The 24,479-nt window shown below is 41.3% G+C and overlaps 1 protein-coding gene and 1 long non-coding RNA gene across 13 annotated transcripts in view; one reads left to right on the top strand and one right to left on the bottom strand.

The window, feature by feature from the left end:
- Positions 1 to 1,579: 1,579 nt before the first annotated feature.
- Positions 1,580 to 11,737, bottom strand: LOC106006168. The gene is made up of 5 exons (XR_006608622.1): positions 11,257 to 11,737; positions 10,896 to 11,138; positions 10,492 to 10,632; positions 5,357 to 5,465; positions 1,580 to 2,974 (listed from the first exon to the last, which is right to left on the bottom strand). It is a non-coding gene; the product is annotated as an uncharacterized LOC106006168 (long non-coding RNA).
- The window catches only part of CD55 (CD55 molecule (Cromer blood group)), a 30,081-nt gene continuing 16,509 nt past the window's right edge, over positions 10,908 to 24,479 (top strand). For all 12 annotated transcript variants that reach the window (XM_045087011.1, XM_045087010.1, XM_045087008.1 and 9 more), the window contains exons 1-6: positions 10,908 to 11,040; positions 11,830 to 12,012; positions 13,415 to 13,606; positions 14,013 to 14,112; positions 15,180 to 15,265; positions 18,583 to 18,771. In XM_045087011.1, the coding sequence (XP_044942946.1) occupies positions 10,950 to 11,040; positions 11,830 to 12,012; positions 13,415 to 13,606; positions 14,013 to 14,112; positions 15,180 to 15,265; positions 18,583 to 18,771 (841 nt within the window). In that variant the 5' untranslated portion in view covers positions 10,908 to 10,949. The remainder of the gene's footprint in view (positions 11,041 to 11,829; positions 12,013 to 13,414; positions 13,607 to 14,012; positions 14,113 to 15,179; positions 15,266 to 18,582; positions 18,772 to 24,479) is intronic.

Genomic DNA, 24,479 nt, shown 5'->3' on the forward strand with positions numbered 1-24,479 from the left:
TGGGGATGCAACAGTTAAATAGCAAAACTTTAGTGAGGCAACAAAATGACCGTTTTTTAACCACACTACTGCACCTGAAGGAGGACTGATAATGACTCTGGGGAAATTAACCAGAGCATAGAAAACATCTCAGGAAGCAAACTAGGGCTGGTAATTAACATCAAAAGCACACTATAGTTATACCTATATTTGTGTGTTTTTATGTTGCATTTAAACTTATTTATATGTATCTACATTTAAGTTCACTAGGAGTGTGCACATAGTACATTCTGAAGTATGCAATTATTTTTAATTCATCACATTGCTGTTTGAAAATTCTGAATTAATAGAAATGGTAGACATCATTAAGAAGAGATATCTAAGCCAGTTAGTAGCCCTGGCAACAGCAGTGAAAATTCTGGTGGCAAGTGAACCCTGGTGCCTACAGGGGTCAGCTTTTCATTTTCTAGTGTGTTGTGAAGTGTGAGGGCCTGATGCACAAAGCACCAAATCTGAGGTCAGATGATTTGGGTTCAAGTTTTGCCCTGATCATTACCAGATGTATGACTTTGGACTAGTTACAATGCTTGAAATTTGCAGGGAGATGGTCCTAACAACTACCTCACAGACTGCATCTGCGGATTAACTGGGATGTCAATGAAAAATTCCCCAGGGGCCATTAAGTGTCTCATACATATCTTAATTGTTGCTGTCATCACTTCCGTCCTCCACATTATCCAGGCACACGATTTAGTGTGATTCAGGGAGCAAGGGAGAGGTCATTTGCAAAAGAGCCAGAAACTTTCCTCACTTGCTCTGAAAACATCACCAGCCCCTCAGATGGAGTGGACAAAGCAGACTGGGGTGGAAACCATACGGATAATGGAATCTCCTTGGTTCTCGTTTGGTGCAAAGTCATCCTGGAAGGTTCCATGGTTGTCCTGGTAATGGTGGGCCCTCTGATCTGATCCTGTGCTTCTCAGAATATAGTAAACAACCAGGGTTATACCATCCAAATCAAAAGGTTGATCTAACATGCTTAAAAATTTTTTTTTGTCCTATCAATTTCCTTGTATATATGTAATAATTCAGTTTTTTGGGAGTCAGCAAAACCAACTAATCTTGTTCCATATAGACTAAGACTATTTCATAAGCAAGGTTAACATTACTTAAAACTGATTTACTGAATTAGGGGGCAAAAAGAAGAAAAGTATGTTGGATTGTGCTGTCCTTGGCATAATAACTTACTTGGTGCTTTCTGGCTAAAGCCCACAAATTCCAGAACCAAAGTCTTGGAATTCATTTTGTGTTTTTGTTGTTGTTGTTTGTTTGTTTGTTTGTTTAAGATTTTATTTATTTATTTGACAGAGAGAAGAGAGAGAGATCACAAGTAGGCAGAGAGGCAGGCGGGGGGGTGGGGAAGCAGACTCCCCAATCAGCAGAGAGCCCAATGTGGGCCTCGATCCCAGGACCCTGAGATCATGACCCGAGGTGAAGGCAGAGGCTTAACCCACTGAGCCACCCAGGCGCCCCTATTTTGTGTGTTTTTTTTTTTTAAATCAACTTTTTTGAGGTGTAATTTACATAAATGGAATTACAGACTGGAATTACAAATTACAAATGGAAACATTATTTTTTTTTTTACTTGAATATGGTCGGCATACAATGTAACATTACTTTTAGGGGTGCAATGTAGTGATTCAACAAGTTTATACATTATGTTTTGTTCACCACAAGTGTAGCTACCAACTGTCACCATATAGCACTATTACAATATCACTGACTATATTTCTTATTAATTTATTCCCATGACTCACTCCTTCCACAACTAGAAGCCTGTATCTCCCACTCTCCTTCACCCATTTTGCCCGTCCTCCCACCCCCACCCCTCTGGCAACCATCAGTTTGTTCTCTGTATTTATCATTCTGATTCTGCTTTTTGTTTATGCTTTTTTTTAGATTCCACATATAAGTGAAATCATATGGTATTCGTATTTCTCAGTCTGACTTCATTTAACATTATATGCTCTAGGTCCATCTACGTTGTCACAAGTGGCAGAATCTCATCCTTTTTTGTGGCTGCATACTATTCCATTGTACATAGGTACCACATCTTCTTTATCCATTCTCATATGGATAGACATTTATTCAGTTTGATGAGTGTTGATAAATGTTTAGAAATATAATATAACCCAACCCCAACCAATATATAGAAAGAATATTTTCGTTGCGCCCCCAAAGTTTCCTCTCACCCTTTTGTAGTCAGTCCTCCTACCCTTTTATACTCCTTACTCCAAACAGTCACTAATTTGATTTCTGCCACTGTTCATTAGTCTTGTATGTTCTAGAAGATCACATAAATGGAATCATATGGTATATATTCTCATGTGTCTAGCATCTCTTGCTCAGGAAGTTTTGAGATCTGTCCAAATTTTGTAGATCCCTAATATGTTTCTTTTCAATGCTGAGTCATTGTACAGAAGTTCCAGAGTATGGAAGTACAACAACTGGTTTATCTTTCCAGCTGTTGATGGACAAGTGAATTGTTTTCACTTGTGGCTATTATGAATAAAATTGCTATAAACATTTATGTGCAAGTCTTTTGGAGGCATGTTCTTACTCCCTGGGTCAACACTCAGAAATGTAACCATTGGGTCATAAGGTATCTGTTTCACTTTATAAGAAGTCCCCAAAGTATCTTCCAAAATGGTTGTATCATTTTATATTCTCATCAGCAAGGAATGGGAGTCATTTCAGTTGTTCTGTATCCTTCCCAATACCTAGATTTTTTTCAGTCTTTTAAAATTTTCATTATTCTAGTGGGTATTTAGTAGTAACTCACTGTGCTTTTGATTTGCATTTCCCTGATGAATGACCATGTTGAACTTTTTTCTTTCCTTGTGCTTATTTGAGCCATTCCAATATCTTCTTCTGTAAAATGTCTTCAAGCAACAGATGTGCAGGCACCGAGGGGAAGGTGGATAATGGTACCATTCTTTGAGGTAAAGCAGGTTTGAATTAGAGAGGCAGGTGATGAATATGAAAATGAGCTCACTTCCATATATTTCCTATATAAACTCAGAATCACTGTATATAGGCTCCTTACTCCCAGGAGATTCTTTCTTTTCTACATATTAAAATTCTGATCTGGTAGGGAAAGCTTACCTAACTATGAAGTAAGAAAGAAAAATGGCCAGAGGTTGAAATAATGTCTTTAGGGATGATGTTAATATTTTATTGAATGAGTCCATAAATCCTAAAGTCATAAAGACAGATTAATAACTATAATTTACCATTTATTCAGTGCCTACACTGTGCATGGTATTACACTAGAAAGTAAAAGATAGAAAGATAAATTAGACATTATACTTGCCCTCAATAAGTTCAAATCTCCCTGGGTTATAGACTTGAACCTCAATTAGCCTATACATGTCAGAATAAACCAAGAAAGTACCAGCAAGGAGAATCTGAGTGCTCTGAAACACGAGTAGTGACGTACAGGAGGGAGAAATGAGTATCACAGAATTCTCAGAGGTGGACGTGGTCTTTTCCTCCTCTTGAGGAAAAGAGTACCATTTCCAAGACTAATTGCAATTATTGTTTGCTCGAAGTGAACGGTCTTCTTTATCGCAACCTGTTTGACTTTGTATCAGAAAGAACAATTTAGGGGCACCTGGGTGGCTCAGTGGGTTGAAGCCTCTGCCTTCGGCTCAGGTCATGATCCTGGGGTCCTGGGATTGAGCCCCGCATCGGGCTCTCTGCTCAGTAGGGAGCCTGCTTCTTCCTCTCTCTCTGCCTGCCTCTCTGCCTACTTGTATGTCAAATAAATAAATAAAATCTTAAAAAAAAAGGAAAGAAAGAAAGAACAATTTATCCCAGGGAAGTGCTCATCATTTGGGCAAATGACTTTCATTTGACAACTGACAGAAAAGTGGTAGGAAAATATTTACCCACTAATGAATACTCCTGAGACACATCAAGGACACATTTAGCCTTAATTATGCACCGACAACTATAAGGGGACACACGTGGTGGGAGGAACATAATTTCAGAGCTACTTAGACCTGGGTTCGAATCTTGGCTTAGCTGTCTACATCCTTTGGTCTAGTCATTTTCCCTCTGAACCACTGTTTCTTCAAGTCAAAGTGGATGTGATAATAGATTCCTCACGGCATTGAGGTAACGGGTAAGCAGGGAGGTTAGGTCTCAAACTAGGAGCTCATAGTACATGATCCTTAAATGCAAATTTCTTTCTTCTCTCCTTATCCTTGCACGATTCTCATGAGTGTAGGTAGTTCTGCTTCTTAATTTGAAAGATCATAAATCAAGGCAAACAGAATGCAGATGGACTACAGTGGAGGGAGGGAAAGTGGACAATGCGTAAACAAATCTGAACCTTTGCAAATGACCTTATTATCTTTGCCAAAGAACAAATTCTACTGGGTGGGGAGAGCATCAGGAGAATGAATGATCTCATCACTATCAGCATCTCATCACAACCAGCATCTGCATATTTTCTACTTCTCTTATAGATTTTTCAGATTCTGTGCCATGACATGTCCCTTTTTCTAGATTAGATGAGAAGCGGGGGCAGGTTCTGGTCTATGAAGTGTTCATTCGCGTCAGTCATTGCCATCGATTATTGCTAATATTTGTTGAGTATTTACTGTATGCCAAGCCACACACCAAAAGCTTACATATGTTATCTCATTTATCCTTCACAGAAACTCGAGGACGTAGGTAATACTATCACACCTGTTTTATGAATGAGGAATGTGTGGTACAGAGTGGTTTGAAAACCAGACCACACAGAAAGTCAGTAATGCCCGACTAATGCAGATGAAGTCAGTTTGACTCCCAAAGCCACCCACTCTGTCCCTGTGCTGTGTTGTCACCCATCGCGCACACACACACACACAGTCACATTTACACACATACATACACCACACACACACAAATACACATACATATAGCATTCACACACATTCACATTCACACACATACATACACCGCACACACACAAATACACATACATATGGTACACACACTCACATTTACACATACATACACAGCACACACACAAATACACATACATATTATAAACACACACACTCCACACACTCACATTTACACACATACACCACACACACAAATACACATACATATGGTACACACACACACACTCCACACACTCACATTTACACATACATACACCACACACACACACAAATACACATACATATAGCGCATGCATGCGCGCGCGCACACACACACACACACCCCACATAATTTTTTCTGGCTCCTGCCACCACTTCCTCTACTTCAGCAAAATTTCATTGCAACCTCAGAAAATTAGGGCTTGGCAAAGAAGCATTACCTTACGTGAGTCAGGCATTACACTTCCGTTGGTCAACGGGAAGCCCAGGGCAGGGCAGATGAAAATGTCACATATTAGGCCACTTTACTGGGGACTGCTGAACGTTGACCTAGTGAGAAAAAACAAACGCGATATGGGCTGTAGTGGGCGGATAACCTTTTTAGCGAAGTCCTGGAGAATGACCTTCCTTCAGGAGAAATAGGGGTCTGCTACTTTTTTTTTTAAATACACAATTTACATATAGAATTTACATATAGGAATAATTACTGAGCTACCAAAAAGGATGAACACCCTCTGTTTGCATCCACATGGATGGAACTGGAGGGGATTATGCTGAGTGAAGTAAGTCAAGCAGAGAAAGACAATTACCATATGGTTTCACTCATTGGTGGGACTTATGGAGGGGGGAGGAGGACTACGGGGGGGGGGGGGGCGGGGCGGGGGGAGGGAAGGGAGGCTGAAGGCAGAGAAATCAGAGAGGGAGACGATCCATGAGAGACTCTGGACTCCGGGAACCAAACTGAGGGTTTCAGAGGGGAATGGGTAGGGGGATAAGGTAACAGGGTGCTAGGTATTACGGAGGGCACGTGTTGTGATGAGCACTGGGTGTCGTATGCAATAAATGAATCATTGAACACCACATCAAAAATGAATGATGTACTATGTGGTAGCAACCTGAACATAATAAAAAATTTTAAATATTAATTAATTAATTAAAAGTACGCCACTTACTCTGCAGAGTGCAGCTGCCCTCATTTGCAGCTGCATGGCAAAATACCTCAATAGAAAGTTTTTTGTTTTTCCTCGGCCATGTTAAAATTAGTTGGGAATCGTTTCGAGGCCGAGTTCGGAATGCGAATATGAAAACAGATGGATCTCTTGGACGGGAGGACTGACCGACACATGGAGTACTTTGGGTAGTGTAGAGGAAGGGACTGGGTCTGACACTGTAAGCAGGGGAGGCTTCCCGGATGAGACACTGCCTGAGCAATGTAACAGAGGGTCTAAGAACCTAAGCCAAGCTCCACCCCCACCAGCCTTAGGGTCTGGGACCAGTTACTTAACTTCCCTGAACACCAATTGCCTCACCTGCAACTAGAGTGATCATATTTGGCTCACGGTTTTGTATCTCTGGGCTTTCAGGAAATTGCACTATCCTCTTCCTTTTCCCCTCCCCTCTCCTTCCGCTTTTGTTGTCTCTACTCCAATGTGGGGGTTGCCTATTTGTGAGTTTCAGTTCACACTCTCTCCCTTGGTCCCCTTGCCCACAGCCCTGTCTCATCCAGGCTCTGCCTCAGTCTCCCTGTTTGCCAGTCTTGTGCTGTACACCGATCTGCACACGGACCCCTGCCAAGGGAGTTGACATTGAGCCACTGTGCAGCCAAATTGGTTATTTCTTCCCTGAATTCCCTCTTGACTCAGGAATGGGTGGTTCTTCTAAAAAGGGCCCCTCATCTCACAGACACCAAACCTCTGAGTCATCCTTAACGCTCCTTCCCCCCTCTTTTTCCTTATCTAATCACTCAGCAAATTCTGTGGGTTCTTCCTTCAAAACACTTTTGATCAGGACAGACAGGAACACTTACGTGGTTATAGTAATTATGTCAGGGGTTTGGTAGCGTAACAAGACTGTTTCTTTACATAGATTTATTCATTTGAAAACTAAAACTAAAGACATTTCCGTTCTCCACACTTAATAGCCTGAACAATCGCACAGTTAGGGAAGTTGGGTCTTTCCTGACTCAGTCACTCCCACGGCACCATCTTGCGTGTGACTTCCCAGCTAACCTTGGACCTCCCTGCTTAACATCGTCTACAGTCCCTCTGTGCTTCCGGGGTGCAGAAAAGGATGAAGCCTCGTGTTTAAAGCTCTTACATCTCTTGGCAGAATGTCTCTCAGCCTCTTCAATCCCTTCTTCCACTGCTCTAGTGAGCTCTCCGACGTTCTTCCTTAAGCCTTTAACTATTCTTGGCATCAACTAATCTTTTCCTGACTGCAAGTACGTGCTCATTCTTATCACCTTTCATATTTTCTCCCTTTGCACTGATGTTCATTCATCACATTTAGCTGAATCCCTGGGCCCTTATCCTCCTCCACACCAATAACCATGGTCTTTTTGACTCCCCACCCCGCCCTACATTGGCGATGGCATTCTCACCTCATTGATCACATAAAGCCTCCCTAGTAGATTATAGATGCTTGGACACAAGTATTGGCACATTCTTAACATGCCTCTGAATGCAGTGTGCTTCCCAGTTCATGAAAAGTCTCTGATTTAGTCGTCGTATGGTTCCTGGGACAGGGTGAGAGCCATGTTCCTTTACTTCTGCCAAAGTCATACACTTATCTGCTATCTTAAAAAATATTTTTGACCTAATTACATAAACTTATTGTGTTGGAATTGGAAGGCTCTATAGAGGCTCTTTCAGTCCCATATTCTTGCTTAGTCAATGTAAGAATGAGGCTTTAAGGGGTAGAGTAACTCAATGAGAATACACAGCTCGCTTTTGGAAGATCAAGTATGGAAGACTTGGGTCAACTGCTGACACCAGAAGCAGCTGCGTTCCCAAAGCAGCCCCCAAAGTACTGAATTCAGTGTCCTCTACATAAAAGAAACCTTCGCCAAGTGGGTCCAATGAAAAGAACTTAGTGGTGTAGAGATAGAGAAGTCCAGATTTTGAAATGACGAACTTGGTGTAGATTTGGGCTTGGGTCACTTATTAGCTGCATGGATTTTGGAAAATTACTTAGCTTTTCAGTTTTTTTCCTCATCTGTAATATGTGAGCAATTATCTCCACTTGGTGAAATGGTGTTGGTGACATGGTGTCATGTGTATGAAATGAGTAGAACACCACACACTGAAGCCATTATTTAAAATAATTCTCAGTAAGTTACAGGCTTGCATATTTCTTTTTTCTTAATGCATAGAATTTTGTCACAGATCTTTTTTCTAAATTGAGTAAATGGTAGTGGATTTCTTTCTTTCCCTTTACGCCTAGAATGTTGAAATTTTTTTGGGAGGGGGTGGTCATAGTATGACTAAAGAGTCCCACCCAGTTATTCTCGGAAAAGTTCCTTTTTTTAAAAAAAGTAATACCAAGAACAAAATATTTGAGAAGGTGAATGTATAGAGCACTTAGTGTAGCTAAACTGGGTGCTAGAGATCTTTTTTTAAAAACACTATCCAGAGCTCATTGTTTTCCTGAATAAAAAGGTATTACTTAAAATCACTTAATAAACAGAGAGCTCTAATGGGCCTTGATGTTAAGTCTTCCAACAGCTCCATAACTGGCCTTGACCTTCAGCTCTTTTCCATAATGCTACTTTGCCTTTCACACCAATTCTCTGAGCTCAAGCAGGAATAAAGATTGCCAGCCTATCATGGTGGAACAGAAAGGAATGGTGGATAAAGTCATGGGAGAATAAACAAAGATCTGGTATCAATTCTAAAACACTGCTGGGCCCTGATATACTTTGTGTTTTTTATATCACATATGGAAGTAAAAGCAAAGTGTTTTAAAATCAAATAAGAGGATCATGCTAGATAATTTTATTTTTTATTTTTTTAAAGATTTTATTTATTTATTTGAGAGAGAGTGAGAGAGAGAGCACAAGAGGGAGAGGGAGAAGCACACTCCCCGCTGAGCAGGGAGCCTGATGCAGGAGCCCAGGACCCTGAGATCCTGACCTGAGCTGAAGGCAGATGCTTAACTGACTGAGCCATGCAGGCGGCCCAAGACTATATCATTTTAAAAGTCCCTCAACTTCTAAATTCTAGGATGTCTTAATACTGATAGGTTTCCATGAAAACCTATAAGAGTTCCTTCCCTGGAATCCCTATACAATTGGTTCCAGCACTCAGTAATACAAGGTTTATTCATTTTTCTATAGTAAACATGAGCCAGAGAAACAGAGAAAACTGTTATTTTCCTTCTTATAAAGCTCTTACTAACCAAAAAAGAGTGATCAAAAACATTTAGGAAAGAATATCAAGACTAGATGCCACAAATACCCCACATCTGACCCATGGACCAAGATGCATTTCCAAGTCAAGGATTTCATTGAACCAGGGAAGGTATTGCAGGGGATAGGAAACTGAGGATAGACTCTGCTAACCAGACTCAGGTGAATTACTAAAGGGAAATGTTCTTGGGGTTACTCTCCATGAAGAGGAGTAACTGGCCCTTCCATAAATGTCCTTTCATGTTTCTGACAGGGACAGAGCCAGACCGGGGTGGGTGGGAGGGAAGACCTTTACTCTGACCAGCCTTATATAGATTTGTGCTGCCCAATGTAATCACCTAGAATTCTTTAAATAATCCTACTGCCCCCTTCCCATCCCCAGAGATTCTTTTTTTTTTTTTTTTAAGATTTTATTTATTTCACAGAGAGAGATCACAAGTAGGCAGAGAGACAGGCAGAGAGAGGAGGAAGCAGTCTCCCCGCTGAGCAGAGAGCCCAATGTAGGGCTCGATCCCAGGACCCTGGGATCATGACCTGAGCCGAAGGCAGAGGCTTTAACCCACTGAGCCACCCAGGCGCCCCTCCGCAGAGATTCTAATCTAACTCGTCTGAGGTGTAGCTTGAGCCTCTGGATTTTTTTTTTTTTTTTAAAGCTCCCCCGTGTAACTCTAATGTGTGGCTAGTCTTGCAAACCACTGGAATATACTTAACAAACTTTTCTCTTTTCTCTTAAAACCACCACCCTATCATTTAGTTTTCTGGCGCTTGGTTTTTGTTTTGGCATTTTTCTCTCCTCCCATCGTCTGACCAGAATAGTCCCAAAGCGGAATGCATGAGCTGTCCTCCCTGAATAAGGAGTACCCTGGCGAGGCAAGTGATTCCCACCCAAAACATAGCATGAACAATGGTCACTCCCTGCTGTATTGCTTGACCTGTTTTCTTAGGCCATTTCCCACTTGCTGTTTTCAGATTACCGAGTGTGCTAGGAGACAACGCTGTTGTTTCCTATTTTTTCCTATCCCTTCTTGGCATCTGACAGACCTCCAGTTGAAGGCACTGGGTCCCTGGGTGGGCGCACTCTATGTTTCCAGGGGCTACTTGGGAACCCACCGCACTCTCTGCTCAGGCACTTTCTGCTCAGCCCGGCAGCACTCGGGAGCGCTGAATTACCTCTCAACCTAATGCAGATTTCCGGGCAGCAAAGCCCTTCCCACTTGAGCCACGCCCCTCTCCTCGGTTCCCCCCAGCGTTCTGTTTACTTGGAAAGCAGATATTTACACGTCCAGATGGGAGCTCTTCGCAGGCCCCACCCTAGCAAAGAGAAAAAGAGAGTCCAGGTGACCCGCGGGGGAGCCCCACTCCCGGCCCATTATCCGCGGTCCCCAGTCCAGGGTCTCTAGGGGAGGCGACCGCGAGAGCCCCCCTCCCCGGCGCTCGCGCGGCGCGGCACCTGGTGCCGGCACACTCTCCTCCGCGGGTCTCCTCGCCCCACCCTTTGTGATTCACAGCCCCAGCCCCGCCCAGGCGCTAATTTAACCCGCCCCGCGGTCCAGCTAGGCGCTGCTGCTACTTACGGCTGCTTGCTGGAGCGAGCTTCCACTTAACTCCGGTCCCGGTCCCCGCGCGCCATGTCCCTCCTCGGCGGGCTCAGCGCCCCGCCGCCGCTGCTGCTGCTGCCGCTGCTGCTGCTGCTGCTGCTGTGTCCGCCTACGGCGCAGGGTGAGTGGGGGCTGGGGGGGCTCAGCCCCGCTGGGGGACCCTGAGGCTGGGTGGGAGGGGCGGGATCCGTCTCCGTGACAACCGAGAAGTCTGGGGACCTGGGGAGGTGAGGTATGTGGGCATGGGTAAATTGTTCCCGTAATCCTCCACCCGTATGGCTCAGAGCGCCTACTGGCACGATCCCTTGGGGACAGGGACGGGATCTCCGCTGCTAACCTGCAGTTTGGGGTCTTGCTGAGCTGGACCCCAGCTGGCGTGACTTCGGGAGTGGGGGGAGACCGTTGAGGAAGCGCGGGCTGAGTTGGCGGAGCAGGCATACCTGGGGAAGCCAAAGGGCTGGGCTCGAAGAGTGAATTCTCAGTCCCCCAACATCTCTTTAGCAGTGGGAGGCGACAGCTGACCTCTGTCGCCTCTTAAACGGAGTCCACTTGTGGGCTGCTGGGGACGCGGCATGTTAACCCGTCTTCTCTTCCAGGTGTGACGTTCCCCGGGGGCGTCTGTCTGTATTGTGCGCTTAGTAACAGGATCAATTCTAAACCGCTTTTTTTTTTTTTTTTTAATATTGAAAGAAAAGGGTCGATTCCTTATTTTAATACTGAATTAATTGACAAGACAGGCAGCCTAGCAAGTCTTCGGTATGTCGGTTCAGCCACTGGATGGAAATGTTACCTGTGCCTCAGAAGCCTTTGGCTGCTTCCCTCACTCCTCTTGCAAAAAGAATGTTGCTCTGAACTGAAAAGTGTCATTTCCTTCAGTTCTGCTTTTCTTTTCTTTTATTTCCCTCCCTAGGTGACTGCAGCTTTCCCCCAGAGGTACCTAATGCCATACAAAGTGTGGGTGACCGCCAGAGTTTTCCTGAGGAAACCACAGTAACATACAAATGTAAAGAAGGCTTTGTAAAGGTTCCTGGCAAGGCAGACTCCGTGGTCTGTCTCAACAATAAATGGTCAGAGGTGGCAGAATTTTGTAACCGTAAGCTCTTCATTTTTGTATATATACATTACGGGAATGGAATGTATCTGCTTAGCTTACTTTTATCCCTCTTCAGCATGAGTGGTAATTGATAGTTTTCAAGCATTATGAAATCCCAGGGTATGTATACCTGGCATTTCCCGCTGCAGCTAATTGACATTCCTCCCAGAATAGATCCTGCTTCTTCATTAACAGGTTTGGGCTTTCTGAACTAATAGAGAAAATAACTCCTGAACTCCTGAACTAATAGAGAAGATAAACAATAGGTACAATTTAGGAAGTACATTATATATGAATATGTTTGGCAATCACCCCATGACACATAGTTTTCTGTGTTCTTAAGTTTCATTTTTTAAAGTAGGACTCATCAAGCACAACTCTGTGGTAGCCTTTTAAAAAGCTCCCAGTATTTCCCTTGAAATCTATCACTAGATTCATAGTCCTATGGTAGCTTTGACAGAAACGAGTAAAGGTAAGGACCTAGCTTTGGACCATCTGGAGTCCTAGAATGTATGGGAATTCTAGAAACTGCCTCAAGTATTTTATGAAACCAGGTGTGACATCAGCTTGAACCTTTGGGTTTTATGTGTGCAGGACAGAAGGCAGTGGTTGAAGTACTTAAGCCTTTGCACATGTATTATGTTTTAGAGTTTACAATGCTTCTGCATAGCTGACTCCATTGACGTCTCCATGGGTAGACAACCCCATGTCTGGAGTAGGGACCCTTATTTCCATTCTTCAGTCAGGAAGTAGTCTGGGGAGACAGACCCCCAGAAATTAAGTAACTTCTTGAAATCAGCAGTCCAGGGTACCAACTTCAGTCTTTGGGTTATAAATCCAATGCCCCGTCCCCTCTACCATGTCTCTACACATTAACATTTGCCCAGATGTTACCATTTATAAGTACTTCTTTGTACACCACTGGCTCACCTGATTCATGGACTTCTGGGTTGTTGTGAGAATGAAATGAGTTTATGTGTATAAAACATGGAGAAGTATCCAATAAATATTAGCTATCATTGTTAGTTACTGTTGTTGTTCAGACATTAGCCCCAGGGGGTCTGAAGGAAACACTGTTCTGCTCTCAGCCGTGTCCTCCTTTGGGCAGGCAGGGGTCACGGGCAGAATTGTGCCAGGCAACTATAATGGGTTATATTTCCTGAACTGCGGGCGTGGTGATATCTAGGTGCCAAATTAACTACTTAGGAAATAGAAGTATATATGTGAGTATGCTTGATGCACTGTAAGTGTCATAGTGATATTAATACAGTTAAATATCAAATGTGTATGAAGAAGTACAGAAAAGGGGGTGACATAAGGTCCAGATAATTCTGGATCATTAAACCTAGATTGTCAAAGAAGGTGGTTTTAGTTACATTGTTGCTTTTGTTAATACTTTTAGGTAGCTGTGACGTTCCAACCAGGCTACAATTTGCATCTCTCAAAAAGTCTTTCACCAAACAGAATTATTTCCCAGTGGGTTCCATTGTGGAATATGAATGCCGACCTGGCTACCAAAGGGACCATCTTCTCTCAGGAAAACTAACTTGCCTTCCGAATTTTACATGGTCCAAACCCGATGAATTTTGTAAAAGTGAGTATAATTTTTACAGAGTATTCGTAATCGTAGGGTTATTTGGGAGAAAAAATATTTCTTCCTTCATTCATGCTGAAGTCTTTGTGTCCATATTATTACTTTGAGTATGATTTTGAAAAGAACCATCCAAGTAATTTTATAATTTTGTCTTAAATTAGGCCAACTAAATACTTGTGAGGTGGGAGTATTCATTTACTCACAGATTTCCCATTTAATTAGTTTAAGGTTACCTAAAATGTAATAAGTGTATATTCGAAATCTGGTGTGTTATTTGAAACTTACAAAATGAAGGCAGGATTTTAGAAGTTTAAGGATAAGAAATGTTGGTAGTTCAGATGATGGATCTGCTTAGAAGTACCTGATAATTTAATGAAAAAAAAAATCAATTTGAGCTCTCTTCTAGGAAAATCATGTCCTAATCCTGGAGATTTAAGACATGGTCATGTCAGCATTCCAACTGACATATTGTATGCTGCAGTTATCCACTTCTCGTGTAACGAGGGGTAAGTTTTGGCATACTACATCTTTCTATTCTATATTTAACAAATGCAAAAACCAATTAGGACTTAAGGTGGAAGTTTTTAGATTCGTGGTCAGTGTTTACAAGCTCGTCAACCAGCTCCTGTGCTCAAAGATCTTTCATCATGAGGCCGTCATGGTTAAGTTTAATAAAATGGAGGCAAGAAAGGACAATTTCCTATAACACCAAATTCTCTCTACTGTTAGATTTTTAGTACATATATGATCAGTTATAAAATTTAAATGTAAGTAGTAAAGGAAAAATCTTGTAATAGGTTGGCACTTGCAGAAATTAAATCCTTCAAATGTTCAAATGAAACCAATCCTTACTTTACCTAAATAATGAATTTGCATATTTTTTTTTCTGTATGCAAACTGCCTGTTACAAAATATTATGTGTTAAAAACATTTACTCCTAGTGTAAAAATGTCATGCTGACCTGAGGTCTTCTCTGAGTTCTCTATGTAGGGAAAGGAACTCACTCTTTGGGTCTCCTTAGTGTCTGAGAGACAGCTGGAAACTTTTAATGTTCATTTTCTCTTTAATATCTGCAAATTGAATTATGTTATTTTACTTTGTGTGTATGTGGGTGTTCTTGCTCTTTATAAAATTAAAAATATCAATATCATGTGTCTCCTGTACAAAACAGAGATGCTTGGATCGTTGATAGGATTAATATCAAATCTGGGGAGTACCTGGAGCCCCTAAAATATAAGTATATTCTATTATTCTGAATTCTTTAGAATTCAGAAATATAAAATATTCAAGCATCTATATCACTTTAAATGTTTCAGAACACTTTCCTGTTTTCTCACAAGGACCCCACCCAGATAAAAAACTTTTTGTGTCTTACACTTTTTTACCTTTTGGATATCACCTTTTCTAATTTAATTTTTTCTTTTCCTTTAAATGGCCATGTGAATTTTGATCAGCTGTTGTTTTGTCTCCCTCTACTGGTGTAGTAAATATTTTAAGATGACATTTTGGAGAATTTAAGGGAAGCCAAATGTGTGGATGGGACCTAACTTTTTTCCTCCCCTCATTGGTTTAGGTATAGATTAGTCGGTGCAGCTTCTAGTTACTGTTCCATTGTAAAGAACGATGTTGGATGGAGTGATCCATTGCCTGAATGCCAAGGTAAGACTGAAAAAAACCCTAAACCTCTCTAGTTAGTTGGACGTCAAACTCATCATTTTTCTAGGATTCAGTATTGCCTCTTTTACAATTATGAACTGAGCTAATTGCCTATAAATGTTTTGAAATGGGATTGATTTTTTTCATGATTAGAGAAATAAGTTATACAATAAAGAAGAAATATGATTTCTGCCCTTAGGAATCTTATTTTCTGAGGGAGATAGGGTATAGAAATAGTATCATAAATGCATGTATCCAGGGGTGCCTGGGTGGCTCAGTTGGTTAATCGACTGCCTTTGGCTTGGGTCATGATCCTGGAGTCCCAGGATCAAGTCCTGCATCAGACTTCCAGCTCAGCAGGAGGTCTGCTTCTCCCTCTGACCCTCTCCTCTCTCATGCTCTCTCTTTCTCTCTCACTCTCTCTCTCTCTCTCAAATAAATAAAATCTCTAAAAAAAATAAAAATAAATAAATATTTTTTTAAAAATGCATATATCCAGTCAAATTTATATCCACTAAAGACATATGTCTCCTGAAAATTGAGAAGAGTAAAATATGTGCAACATATTTTTTTTTCTCTTAAGAAAAAATGCAACGCTTAAAAATGTAGGCTTTATTATTTCTCCCAACTTTACTAAAATTATCACTAAGTTCGGTTCGGGTGGCTCAGTGGGTTGAAGCCTCTGCCTTCAGCTCAGGTCATGATCCCAGGTTCCTGGGATCAAGCCCCACATGGGACTCTCTGCTCAGCAGGGAGCCTGCTTCTCTCTCTCTCTCTCTCTCTCTCTCTGCCTGCCTCTCTGCCTACTTGTGATCTCTCTCTCTCTCTCTGTCAAATAAATAAATAAAATCTTAAAAAAAATTATCACTAAGTTCAAGTTTTTGTTGTTATTAGGAGCAGAAAACTAGACTAGGCTTAATGGAATTGACAGGTGAGTCTTGATTGACACACTGTGGTACACACTGTGGTGGGGAAGGTATGGGGTCAGCTGATAGGGAGACATACAAAAGGAAGTCTGGCCAACAAAGAGCTTGCAGGGGTGAGCTGGCCACACCCAGGGACACCCTTGGCACACCATCTTGAGCTCTACCCTCCTATGTCTGCTACTCCCCTTTTTCCCATTACTAGTACTTCAAAATTTTCAGCATTACTACCCACCACCCACCTTTACCATTTCCACCGTCTAGTAAGGGATGTTGTAAGTGATACTAAAGTGCGTTTGGACAGCAAATTTACTCGAATATGTATCTGCTCTGGTACTGTGATAAGCCTCTAATGCATGTACCTACACAGCTTGGCCCACACGCTCCAAGACATGTACCCTGAGACCTTTCCCCCCATCTGTGTCTCTGAACTTTGGACTATAGGTGTACATATCAGAAGTATAGACTGTTCTCAACAATTGGGACCATGTGACATAGATACTAAAATTGGAATGATAGAAGATTAGCATGGCCCTTCAAGGATAACATACAAATTTATAGTGTTCCATATTAAAAGAAAAAGAAAAAAAGAGGGAATTCCAAGGGCCACTTCCTAGAGCATGATTTACAGTGGGGTAGGGGAGCAGCTCTCAGGGACCATACCTTCAGCCCTGCAGATACCCCACTGGTGGGGAGAAGCATAGTCAGAAGAGGGCCACAGCCTCTTAAAGTGTGGGAGCTGGTGCAGAAGTCCCGCTTGCCTGAGTTCAAGGTGACCCTGAATGCAGTGGCCCCCATTCTTGGACTCCATTGATGTTTGATCCACATTCTCCCCAAAGTGATCCATCTGAAACATGGATCCTAAAGCTTGTACATGTCTGCTCATCACTTACAAAGTCCAGACTCCTTAGTAAAGCGTACAGTGGTCACCATGGTATGCCCAGTTCATGCTCACGTCTTGCCCTCATACTTTAGTCTCTATCCACACAAACCTCCCTGTTTTTCCCTCTGCTACTGCCCCTGCTTGGAATGCCCTTCAGCCCCTTCTTTGCTTAGCTTAGGGTTTCCTCTGATAGACCTTCTAGAAGCTTTCTGGGACATCCCTGCTGGTTAACTGTTCTCGCTTTCCACACCATGGTGCACACTTCTGTGATAAGCCTCGCCACTTTGCATTAAAATGAAAATCTTTGAATCTTTTTCGTGACTGTATTTTATTTCATCTTAAAGATTTTATTTATTTATTTGACAGAACACAAGAAGGGGGAGCAGGAGAGGGAGAAGCAGGCTCTCCGCTAATCAGGGAGCCCAGGGGAGGGCTTGATCCCAGCACCCTGAGCCGAAGGCAGATGCTTAACTGACTGACCCACCCAGGTGCCCCTGTCGCTATATTTTAAGACCTACAACTGAATATTTTATTTAGTTTTGCAACTGCGTTTATAGAACAGTGCCTGGTATGTGTTAGGTGCTCAGAAAGTCTCTGGATGGTACTTATGGCGATGTGCAGTCATGCACCTTAGCCCCGTGTGAAGCAGATGGGCCTGCTCTGGTTCCTGGCTTTGATTAGGGCAAGGGGTCTAAAAGTAACTTACAGGTTTGCTAATATTCTCTGGTTACCTAAGGCCACTTGATGCAACATAGTTGACATACACACGTGATCCCACTGCTTCCCTGGCTCTAGACAAGGTGAGCCACTGCACTTTTTTTTATCAGAGCTACTGCCAGGGAGGGGCCGCTTTTTATAATATGACCAGAATAACTCTGCTTGTATCTGTTTTCCAAATGCAGCTGCTCAGTACATTTACTTGAACTAAAAGGCAGTGTGTCAACATATGTTTAAAAAAATTTTTATCCTAAGAGTCAAAGTTTAATATTGACACATCGAAACGATCTATTCCTGCTTCCAAAGTATGCCACTTGATTTCCAGGCTCCTTTCATCTGGCATTCTTTCCCCTGGAATGCAGAGCTATGCCCTGTTCTCCACTGTCTTAGCAGAAGGGTATATCTTAGTATTAAGCTCAAGTTCCATTTCCTCCTAAAATGCCCTGCTTTTACCTCTGAACTCCGGCAGTATTTGCTTTCCCCGGCACAACTGTGATACGTAATGTGTGAGGACTTTATTGTAATTCTTGCTTCACGTATATGTTCTAAATCTTACTTCTATATGTTGGTCTCAAAGTTAGCGTTCGTGTTTTACACCATTTGTATCCAAAGCTCCAAATACTCTACTCATGACTTAACAGGCATTTCTAAACTCCCTGGTTGATAATGCTGAACTTAGAAAAAACGGTCGATTTTTACTTTTTTAAAATAAGTTATTTAACATGCTTTAATCTTACTTATTAAAGTAAGTAATTGGCAGTTTTATTAATGTTAATTATTTTGGAATTTTTTTAAAGAAATTTTTTGTCCGGAACCACCAAAAATTAGCAATGGAGTCATTCTAGATCAACAGAACACTTATGTGTATCAACAGGCTGTAAAATATGAATGTATAAAAGGCTTCACCCTGATCGGAGAGAACTCTATTTATTGTACTGTTAAGGGTGACCAAGGAGAATGGAGTGGCCCGCCGCCTGAATGCAAAGGTAATGAGTTTGCAGTGTTGTATTTTTGTTTTCTTATTACCAGTGGGTCTTTATTTGGACTACAGAGATTCTGTGAACTCCCTGAGAAATGAATGGAGAATGTGGTATATATGCCTATTTGTATCTTTGTAGGGGAGCACAGTTTTTCATCAGATTCTCAGAGGGGTCTATGACTTTCCAAGAAGGAGGAAGCACTGATACTGGAGAATATGTGGTAACATATGAATAAAATAAATACCCATGGTACATAACACGCACACAAACATGCATGTGACATGTCTCATGTTTTTAGTGAGTTTGCTTACATTTGCTGTTTCTTAACCGTATCACTTTCAATAAGTTAATACAAAAGGCATATAAAATGGTTGATTTTATTTGGTTAGGAGGGAATCTTAGACTAAACCGAGGGATCTCGCTAGTGATCCTATTGGCGGGATTTGTTTGAGCAACATGACATTTAAGTGCCAGTGTGACTCGAGCGCCTTTTGTAATTATACTTGGAATTATGGTAGCATGAATTTTTAAATATCAGTGCTTGTTAAAAACAGTTGCTTGTCACAAATAGTATATGTCAACAGTACAGTAATGTTCAAACCATGCAGACGGGTATAAGAGGTAAAGTAGAAATCTCTCTGTCCTTAGTCCTTCTCTTCGAAGTAACCATTGTTCACAAATGTTTCCATTTGGTTCTGGAAAATAAACATACACGTATTTATTTTTTCAGTTGTAGCAGTTGTATGGATATATCATTTATTTAACCTATTGAGGGAAATTTAGTTTTTGATTACAGGTTGTTGTTGTTGTTTTTAATTATTATTACAAAAGATACTGCAAAAAGTACTGGGCATCTGAAATTGCACAGGTGTGCAAGTATATTTCATAAAATAAATTCCTTGTAGCATAGTTACTAGAGCAAATGTATGAGCATTAAACTTTTTTTTTTTAAAGATTTTATTTATTTCAAGACGGAGATCACAAGTAGTCAGAGAGGCAGGCAGAGAGAGAAGGGGAAGCAGGCTCCCTGCTGAGCAGAGAGTCCCACGTGGAACTCGATCCCAGAACCCTGGGATCATGACCTGAGCTGAAGGCAGAGGCTTTAACCCACTGAGCCACCCAGGCGCCCCTGTGCATTAAACTTTTGACGGATGTCACCAACATTGTTTCCAAAGAAACCGTAGCAGTTTACTCTCCCAGCAATAGTGGATCACTGTGCTGGCTCTCTGCTCCCCTAATGATAATGCTTATTATGATGTGGAGATGTGACAACTGCAAGGGGAAAATTTCATTATATTATTTGACTTAATTTAATTATGGGAGAAGTTTGATATGGGTTCACTTCTTAATCTGGCTATGTGACACACTCATATTTATTTCCCCCTATTTTATTAAATTAACTGTTATTCGGAGTTTACAAGTCTAGGGTGGTGCCCCAGTAGACCATGGTAGGCCAATATTTTCTTTACAAATAACCACAAAATCTGGATAGATTTTTTTTTTTAAGTCCCATTTTGAAAGGCATGAGATACAAGGGTGGGCACAACCAGGACTGAAGGAACTAGAATTCCTGGGGGAGTGGACAGGGAAGGCAAGCCCCTCTGAAGTGCACCTGGGCCTAGGATCCATCATGACCCACAGGAAGACCACTGCCAGGAAAGAGAGAACCTGGCAAAGTGGTTGTGGTGGGCTAGAAAAATACACTGAAAATTGAGTGCAGAGCGAGTTTTTCCCCAAGGGCCATTTGCTGATTTCTGGGGCTGCAGGGGAGGCTGAGGACTTTGACCCAAACCTTCCAAAGTACAAAATGAAATCTCTCAGACCCGTATGGTATTTGGGCAACAAATATAATAGGAAGAAGCTTGGATCAAACACACAGTCTTGTGCCCCTTAACACAGTTGTGCCCATTTTGAAGTTGGGTGGGGAAGGAGACTAGATTGCTGGGCTGGGGACCCCTGAAGGACAGACCTGGATCTCCCACAGTTTCTCAGAGCTGAGGAAATAAAGATTCCTGGGCTGTTGATGAAAAGCCCAGAGGGACAAGTCCCAAGGAGCAGAGGCAAGAGTAGAAGTAGACTGAGTCTTACTACGTCTTACTAAGGCTGAGCTCAGTCCCTCATGGGCTGAGGGTGTGATCACCTCCAACCAGTCTGCTTATCAGAAAAGGAGACCTCTCTTGGAAGATCATACCATCTGAATGTTTTATATACAACATCTGTAATACAGTAAAAGAGTTACTAGACATGGAGCAAAGCAAGAAATTATAACCAAATCAGGGGAAAATAAATCCAGACAACTGAGTTAGCAGATGACTTTAAAACAGCACTTAATATGTTTAAGGTTTTCAAGGAAGAGAGAAATAAAGAATTTCAGCAAAGAACTGGAACCTATAAAAGTAGACGTTCTGCAAAGAAAAATGAAAAATGAAAAATCTGAAATGAAGATCACGATAGGTTTAACAGTGATTTGGACCCAGTATTAGGAACAGGAAGGAAAATTCATTAATAATGCCCAGAAGCACAAAGAGAGGGGGGGAATGTAAAGTACAGACAAAAGTTAGGAGGTATTTGAGACATGTGAAACTGTTCTAACATAGGTTAGCTAAGAGGAGAGGCAGATAGAAAAAGAGAGAAAGAGGAGCAGAAATATTCAAAGAGATGACAGAATGCTCGAAAAATGATGAAATACATCGATACATTCCAAAGGTTCTCAGGACTCTAAGCAGAATAAAACCAGTTCCCAGCATTTTGTGGCAAAAATTTTAGCAACGTAAAACAATGATAAAAGCACCAAGAGACAAAAGACAACATTATCTTCAAAGGAGCAACACAAAAACTGACCACAGGCATCTCGACAAAAATTATAGAAGCCAAAGACCAATGAGAAGAAAGCCTTCAAGTTAAGGATAAGAAAATGAGTGCTCACCTAGGATTCTTTAGCCAATGGGTATATATCCTTTAAAATTGCCAAATGAAAATGTTCTCACACAACAACTGAGAGAACTTACCCCAGCAGACCAGACCTGCACAGAACAACAAAATAAAGGCATTCCTTCAAGTAGAATGAAAATAATCTCAAGTAAAACATGAAAATGCAAGACAAAATGAACATTAGAACAGGTACATGAATAGGGACTGTACAAAATGATAAATGCATTATCCACTGGGGTTTGGTATGTTGAATGCAGAGCCAAAGGCAATAAAAGGTAAATTGAATTTAAAAGTTACAAGGTTCTGGCAATACCCAAAAGTTGTAGAATGTTAATTTGCATAATTGGTTTATAGTCTGATATATACTGTAATCTCTAGGGTCACCATGAAAATAATAGTGAAAGAAACTATGAATCATAACCCAACAAAGGCTTCCTCCTGATCCTTTCTCTATCTGTTTGTCTTCCAGATCACTAATTCTATCTTCTCAAAATCTAATCCAATCTAATCATAACCCAACAAAGGAATGATAAATGAGCACTTTATCCAAAAGGAAACGAGAGGAAGAGAAACATAAAATAGATGGGTGGAAGAGCAAACTTAGAGTGAGATATTTGCTATAAACCCAACTGTATCAGTAATTACCCAGAGTGTAATTTAAGTCAGATTGTCAGACTGAATTAAAAAAAGAAAACCTGGGGCACCTGGGTGGCTCAGTGTGTTAAGCCTCTGCCTTTAGCTCAGGTCATGATCTCAGGGTCCTGGGATCGAGCCCCTCATTGGGCTTTCTGCTCAGCAGGAGCCTGTCTCCCCCACTCTCTCTGCCTGCCTCTCTGCCTACTTGTGATCTCTCTCTCTCTCGCTCTCAGATAAATAAATAAAATTTTTAAAAAAAGAACTTAAAAAAAAAAAACCTATTTGCTGTTTATAAGAGACAAAACTTAATGAGAAGAACACTGAATGGTCCAAAGAAAGGATGGAAAAATATACTTTGCAATTACCAAAAAAGGAAAAAGCAGGTGCAGTTCCATTAATATCAAAGAATACTTTAAGATACAATGGTTCATAATGATAAAGGGGGTCCATTCAGCAGGAATCTATCACAATCTGTGATCTATGAGCACTGTGGGAAAAAAGCTTCAATCCATAGAAAACAGGCAGAAAGAAAAATAGATAAATCCATGATTATAGTTTGAGAATTCTACATACCTATTTCAAGAGGTGTTAGAATAAGCAACCAAAGATCAATAAGAATATAGAAACTTTTTTTTTTTTAATTGACATATTAAGGGCATTGAACCCTATAAGGACAGGTGGAGAAAGTTTTTTTTTCAAGGGTGCTGGAACATTGCCCATAGGCTGGGCTCTGTATCACAGTGCAGTTCAGAAGGCTGAAATAATTTGGAGCATGCTGATGGCAGATGTGAGTCAACAAGACACAAAATAACAAAAGGACAACAAGGAAAGCAATTTCCAGGAAACTTACCCTATATTAGCACATAGGTCTTCTGGATCAAAAGCCAGAACTAGCCTGGTGGAACAAAGAGTAAGTTTTATATATGAGTACCTTAGAGGAAAGGGCCATATAAAATCTTACCCTAAAATACTATCTACTATTTTCTGAGTGTCTCAGTCATGTGGTACTGGCTGGGTATTTTATGTGAGTAGTCCCATCCCCCCGCCCCCAGCCTCCGAGGTCGATACAAGGAAGCGGAAATAAATGATACATGGTGTCTGAGGGCACAGGGCAGGATGTGTGTGCTGGTGGTGCAGGCACTTGCACACCGGAATGGTCAAGTGTGTTCCTTCAGGGATAGGCACTGTGTGAAATAACTTACCTGAATTATTTCTCTCATTCCTTACAATAATGTTCTCAAATCTGCTTTGTTTTTGTTTTTATTTTTTCAAATCTGCTTTGTTTTTATTCTTGTTCAGTTGAAGAAATGGCAGCTTAGCGGGATTAGGGAAATGGACAGCGGTCTCCAGTGTGTGGGGAAGCTGGCAAGAGGGGGTGTGGAAGCAGCCCAAAGTCCGACAGGCACTGAAGGAAGACTTAAAATTGTACTAAATTGTTAGCGTTGCAATTCTCAGAATAGGATTTATTTTTTTAATTATTTTTATTTTTTTAACATTCTTTTTTTTTTAGTAGGGTTTTTTTTTTTTTAAGGTTTTACTCATTTATTTGACAGACAGAGATCATAAGTAGGCAGAGAGGCAGACGGGGGACGGGGTGGGAAGTAGGCTCCCTGGTGAGCAGAGAGCCCCATGCCGGGCTTGATCCCAGAACCCTGGGGTTATGACCCAAGCCCATGGCAGAGGCCACCCAGGCACCCCTCAGAATAGGATTTAATCAAGGTTGCACTTCAGATAATTGTGACCTGATCTGCAATCCAAAGAGAGACCGATCTAATTTGTGTAATGTTGGTAACTAGCATAAGAGAAAAAAAAAAAAAAAAAGGTTTTTTTTTTTTCAGACTGAATGTATTACTTAAAAAAAGGACTAAAACAGAGCAAGTTTCCCAGGGTCACTAACATGTCCTGAAAACATTGGGAAAAGGAACTATGTTGTGACTACCTCTGTCTGTCCAGTGGTTCTTTCTGGTTCTTTGGTCTTGGCATGAGAAAGGAAAACATTTTCTGAGAGAAAATATCTTAATTTGGGGTGTGTTACAGAATGAGATCACCACCAACTCTGACTTTGGTTTCTTTTATTTACACAGAAAACAGTTTAAGAACCTCAGTACTACTTTGTTATAAACCCTCTTCAGTTGACTAAAGGTCAA

The sequence above is a fragment of the Mustela putorius genome, unplaced genomic scaffold, assembly GCF_011764305.1.
Source record: "Mustela putorius furo isolate JIRA1106 unplaced genomic scaffold, ASM1176430v1.1 tig00001012_pilon_pilon_pilon, whole genome shotgun sequence".
Classification (NCBI taxonomy): domain Eukaryota; kingdom Metazoa; phylum Chordata; class Mammalia; order Carnivora; family Mustelidae; genus Mustela; species Mustela putorius.